At 38.7% G+C, this 6,000-nt stretch overlaps 1 protein-coding gene across 1 annotated transcript; it reads left to right on the top strand.

Moving 5' to 3' along the window:
* The first annotated feature begins 1,624 nt into the window (after positions 1-1,624).
* Positions 1,625-4,664, top strand: proca1 (protein interacting with cyclin A1). The gene is made up of 4 exons (XM_060888379.1): positions 1,625-1,955; positions 2,280-2,412; positions 2,724-2,858; positions 2,949-4,664. Exons 1-4 carry the CDS (start codon positions 1,661-1,663, stop codon positions 4,528-4,530), a joined length of 2,145 nt encoding a protein of 714 aa, XP_060744362.1. The 5' UTR covers positions 1,625-1,660; the 3' UTR covers positions 4,531-4,664.
* Positions 4,665-6,000: the final 1,336 nt, after the last annotated feature.

The following is a 6,000-nucleotide window of genomic DNA, read 5'->3' as shown; positions in this document are numbered from 1 at the left end:
CAAGACCATCACTGATTAAGGCTCTGTGTTGTTGATTGAAAGTTCAGGGGTTCAAGCTCCCGCACCACCAAGTTGCCACTGTTTGGCCTTAGTGGCACTCTCTGATCCTTGGACCATATATTAGGTCTGACCCCAAATTCCTAAAAAACTGAAATGTGTGAAGAAAATAATTTCACTGTGCTGTAAAATATATGTGGCAAATAAATATAGACTGCTTCTTTTAATCACATACATGGTATTTCTGTTATACCTGCTTATATTTGTCCAGATCAAATTATATGTCGGTAGATCAGAATATAGACTTCGGGGTCATGAAAACAACTTCTACAGTTCAGGTGCTTGCTACATCCTAGACATAAAAACAATTTGAATGTAGTGCACATACTATTTGCATGTGAACAAACGCACCTTTTTTCTCTCAGGTGACCTTTCTGTGATGTAATTACCTTTTTCACTGCATCAACTTTCTTAATTTTAAAAAGATGGTTCGAGGGATAGAAAGACAAGTTGCTAGATATGTTTGATGGGTTTTCTTTTTGAACCATTGTTCAAAGTTAAAAAGCGCTGACCAAAATAGGCCTATTATGTGTCACAAGTACAGTTGAAAGAGGGTGTGGCAGTGTGTATCACTGCTTAACAAAAAGGAATCAAATTATGTTTCTCGATGCTTGAATGCCATGGAGGAAATTAAAAGTAAAATTTACTCAAATCAAAGCAAACCAGATTAAATATGTTCCACACAACAAATTGCATGAACTTTGATTTTGCAGCAGTATTTGATGGGCTAAAAAAATAGCATGTAGGTTGTATATATGTTTTACTGAATGGCTCAACACTGGTTTTGATCATTGTCAGTAGTTACTGATAGAAGTAGAACTTTGTGATGTAAGTAAAACTACTGGTTTACTTTGGTGGCTAATCTGTGACCATGTTTAGTCCCAGAGTAAAAAAAAAAAAGCAGTGTGGCTCCAATCCAAATCAGGTCACTGTTTCTTTGTGGAGTGTGAAGCTCAATCTCGTTGGGTCCTAGGAATCACCCCATCTCTTGTTGCTGTGGAGACGATGACAGGCTCCGCCCCTTGCTGCGTCATCGGAGTAAATCTCGAGCTTGTGGAGAATGAGGGGTAACTTTCGGTCAAAGCACTATTTCTCAGTTCATTCTCCTAGTGTGAACTTCCCAAAGCCATAGAAAATGAATTCATTCGTAAATAACTCAACTTAAATATGACAAAATACTCAATTAAATCATGCCAGCCTTCTCCTTTTTCACCAATAGGCTTCTCCTGCATCTATATAATTAAACTCTTAAAATTAAGTGACATTATATGATTTTTATTTAATGATATGTCTAAAAGTAGACATAAGATACTGTAGTTAATTATTTTATATTAGGCGTCTTTTCCTTGGAATGCAAGCAGAATAAGAGTAATATTGTTTGTTTGTTTTTTTTTTTTTTTGCACAGATTTGCACAGTATTTTAGATTTGCACAGTGTCTCAGATTTGCACAGGATAATGTGTTCTCATGATGTGAAGATGTTAATTAAGTGTGAGACCCCTCCCATAATCAGGAGTCTATTAAAACACGCGCACACGGGCATCTGAGGACCGGCCGGTCTGGTGCTGTCTCAGGATCCGTGGTGCTGAAAGCGCACAGCTGCCATGTGGTCACTTCTTTTCCTGTTTCTGTCTTACTTAGACGGAGACTTTGTTAAAGGCGAACCTTCCGCTTTAGACGCGGAAAAAGATTCATATTTTCTGCTCAATACGACTACATGTGCTAACACGTCGGCGTGCCGTGTGCATTTGAGTCATCGGAAAGCCGACGGTGAAAGACAAGAGGCTCAAGACGCGTCCGGCGACATACAGACACTGAGGAGATCCAAACGGGGCTTCACTTATCCAGGGACTCTGTGGTGCGGCGCAGGAAACATCGCCGATAACTACGATCAACTAGGTGAGTTTATATTCTATACTATTATGAATAGTTTATATTCTATATCTATTACTATTATATTATATTCTGAACTATTCATCTTATAGGCAATTTCATACAGATACTCTTTAAGAATCCTACAATTTGTATACAAACAACCACTGATTATTTAAAGCTCTTAAACCTGTCTATCTATTAAAATATTATAAATAAATAAATCTTTTATTTGAAACCTACATTTATCTCTGTATCTTCATCATGTTTTGTTTATTATTTAATAAAACACCCAGATTTAAAAACATATTTTTTTATACCTTATTTGGCTTGTTCATGTCTCGTCTCCAGGAGAGTTTGCTGAGACGGACAGATGCTGCCGTACACATGACTATTGTCCTCATGTCATTCATGCATTTTCTTCTAAATATGGCTTCACCAACTTTAAGTGGCATTCCATTTCACACTGTGACTGTGACAATGCGTGAGTATCACAGTGCTCACAATGTGTCATGCATTGCATGTTTGAACAAAGATCAGTGGTAGAATTAGATGATGATTATTATTATCAGAGATTTTTTAAGTGTAGGGGAAACATCAGGCTAATTAGACGTATATATGCTGCATTAGATCTAATGTATGAAATTGATATAATGCTCACATCCAAGAGTTTGCCATCCTCTGCTTATTCCATACTCATACATTTTTCCTTATTTGATGCTACAACCAAGTTAAGTCATATGATTTAGTACTTATAAAATCATAACAAATCAAGAAAATCTTGTCTTTCTGCAGAATGAAGCAGTGTCTGCGGGCGGTTAATGATACGTCATCACGGGTGGTCGGCCAGGCTTTCTTTAATGTGATTGAAGTTCCCTGTTTTGAATTCTCTCTTGAGGAGCAATGCGTTGAGAGGCACTGGTATGGAGTGTAAGTAAAACCTGCTATAGGTTTCACTGCAAACATAATTTTTTCCACAAATTCTGCATGACGTAATTATTGCTTTCTTTTATTATAAAGGTGTAAGAGATATGACAAAATGCCTGTTGCTGTGATTAGAGAGTCAATGCCATATGATTTTGGAGGCATTGAAGTTATTGATGTGTTGACTGTAGCACCTCCTAAGATAAAATTATCTGAGATAGATGAAGGCAAGCAAGAAGAATCTCAGAGGTCAGAAAGCACAACACAGTCAAGCACCTCAGGATCTAAAAATCCTCCACTAGAAGAGCCTTCACTTACAAATGTTGTCACAGCAGCTGAGGACTTCATCAAAGTACTTGCTACAGTTTCCACTTCACAAAGCTCGTCTACTGATGGTGGTAACACAGGTGAAGCACAGGCCTCAGACAAGAAGAGGAAGAAGAATGCAGGGAAAAAGAAGAAAGATCAGAAGAAGAGAAGAGGAAAGGGGAAAGGGAAAAAGAGAAAGCAGAACGCAGGCAGGGTTCCAAAAGTCAATGTCACTGTATCTCCATCTGCCAATAGAGCAGAAGATGTCATCAACAAGAAAACTTATGTGGGAGACTCTGGGAATTTTGACTGGGTCAGCAAGAACGACAACTTCATGAACAGCCAATTCAGTCCTGTGGGAGACGCTGAGCACGGCAATAAGATGATGAGGGATGAGTATCAGAAGACACCTGACGAGAGTCAAGTTGCCATGACCACTGCACCAGATGCAAAGCAAGAGGCTAAAATGTTAAAACCACAAAAGCAAATCAAGGATATGGAATTTCTGCAACTCTTCCCCACAGTGACTGTCACCAGAAAATCTACTCCCGCTATACCGAAAGAAAGAGCGGCAAAAAGGAGGCAGAGACATCCAACTCCAAAATTCCTTCCTGTAAAAGACACCCTACATAATATGATGACAGATAACACAGCAGTGAGTACAAATAAAAGCACCAGCTTAGCAGGTCTGACAGCACATACTCCCATCAGTCTACCAGGGGAAAAGGCACCGCACAACGTCGAGTCCCAGCGTGAAAAGGGATCTGCGTTTAATGTCACCGCACAGAATACACCCATTGTTGGAGCCAAAAGACTGAGGTCGAGGCAGAAAGGGGGGAGGAGGAAAAGTCGGAAGTCACATAGCTCTTCCTCCCCCACAGACGCCTTAACAACAGAAGAACCAAATGTTCTCCCTACTGACACAATTCAAGAACTGACTGTTAGCCCATTTCCTGAATCACAGAATGGATCACAGAAGCTGCAGCCTAATGGACCAAACAACTTTTCAGAAAAACCTACAAGAAGTGTGTCTGGTAGAATTCGACTTAAAACATTAAAGGGCACTGGGGTCAGAAAAAGTCCTCAACTACCCAAGTACAATTCATCGTTAACAGAGGGTGTTACCAAGGAAAGGGACGAGGGCCTAGCGATCATGGTTATCAGTACCTCAACGGGATCAGTTGTAACTGATCTTGCTTCTCAGGCAAAGGATGCTGAGGCAAGCACTGGGCAGCTTTTCTTTTCTAGACTACAGACTATCACTCCATCCATGCCACTTCTCAAAACCAGAACATCCAAGAGAAGAAGATCAAAGGAGAGGGATGCGAAGAGCAGACGAAAAAACAAAGGAGGAAATACTCTGGTTTAACCAGAGTTGGTACCTGAAACAAAGTCAGTGGAATGTGTCTTAGTAGTTAGCCTGTGTCATGATGTCCAGAGCTGTTAGTACAATAAGAAAGACATGATTTTAAGTATACTGTTTTTTACTACTCAGTGATGATAGATGGCTCAGATTTGCCTTTATTTAACACTGTCATTAAATAAAGAAAGCTGAAAAAACACTGTCAGATTATTTGTTGCCTATGTAGTGGAGTTACAATATCTACTGAGTTTAAGCTTTGGTCTTCTCAGCCTGGAGAGCAAAAGGATTAAGTGGGGAAAGGTTACATTCTTTACAAAATAATGGTCCCTTCTACCAGCTCTACAACTCCATGACTATATGAATAGCCAGCACCAGCACAGCAAATCCAATCTTCTGTCAGCTGACCCTCACATGTTCAACAAAAAAGATCAGACATATGTCATACACTGGCTGTAGATATGTAGAGATTTTGTATTTGTAACTGATCCAAAGATTGAGCAAAATATAACTAAAGAACAAAAGAATGCTATGCATCTTCTTCAATCCATATAAATACACGTTTCTTTGCACAGGCAGACATGTAAGAAGTAGGGAATACCAGTCGTACGATTATTCAAATTATGGTGTGATGTGAAAACTACACCCATTCACACTCCAGACTCCTCCCTCAAAGCCCTTTGGTACTTTTCACTTTTAGAGTTGGAGCTATGAAACAATGTGCACCTTTATTCAGGCAGTCCTAAGAAAAAAAGCATAATTACATATTGTGGGGGTTTATACGAGAAACCTACATTCTATTCTTTAGAATTAAATTGAACTGGTTGAAAACAGGTGGGACTTGTTATAAAACAACAGACCCTGAATGTGCATTTGTACATTAACCTGATCTTGACCTCGTTCTTTTACAGATTCTAATAGTAAGTTGCTTCAAAGACAGAAACACAAAGCCACAGAATAAATATGTTCTGTAGAGATGAATAGAAGCACAGCCTTTTATAAAATTAGTGAAATAAAATAAAAAAATAAAAACATGAAATGTTTCACATGCCAGTAAATTTGGGACATACAAAGCGAGATCTTTTGTGGTTTTGTGGCCTTTTGTGACTCTCATGCTTCTGCCTAGGACACAGTTAGTTTGAAACTATGAGCACTTTGTTTTTTTCTCTCTCTATGTCCTGATGCATTAACAGTCCATATTGTTTCACACATTTAGATATAAATTAAACAAAAACCCATAATACTGGTATCTAATAAGAAGTGATTCATGATTCATACTTGGAAGGAAATGTAGGAGACATTTTATTATAGTTAGATCCATTAGATACGGATGAAGGTGATTACACTCTGGTGTTATTCAAGGGTTCTTCTCTCCTGTTGTGTATATGGTTGTTATGTTCTTGGTATATCCTGAAGAAGATTCAAATGCTTTGCAAAGCGATTCATGCAGCGAAGACACTGAATGTAAAATCCTTCACA

This window comes from Tachysurus vachellii, chromosome 15 (assembly GCF_030014155.1).
Source record: "Tachysurus vachellii isolate PV-2020 chromosome 15, HZAU_Pvac_v1, whole genome shotgun sequence".
NCBI lineage: Eukaryota > Metazoa > Chordata > Actinopteri > Siluriformes > Bagridae > Tachysurus > Tachysurus vachellii.
This window is presented reverse-complemented; position numbering and strand designations above follow the sequence as displayed.

What these genes read in the sequence shown, in the direction of transcription:
- proca1 (XM_060888379.1), top strand. Translation starts at nt 1,661, where the DNA reads ATGTGGTCACTTCTTTTCCTGTTTCTGTCTTACTTAGACGGAGACTTT. An exon ending in CGATAACTACGATCAACTAG is followed by an intron (nt 1,956 to 2,279) that starts GTGAGTTTATAT and finishes TCTCGTCTCCAG; the next exon opens with GAGAGTTTGCTGAGACGGAC. An exon ending in CACTGTGACTGTGACAATGC is followed by an intron (nt 2,413 to 2,723) that starts GTGAGTATCACA and finishes GTCTTTCTGCAG; the next exon opens with AATGAAGCAGTGTCTGCGGG.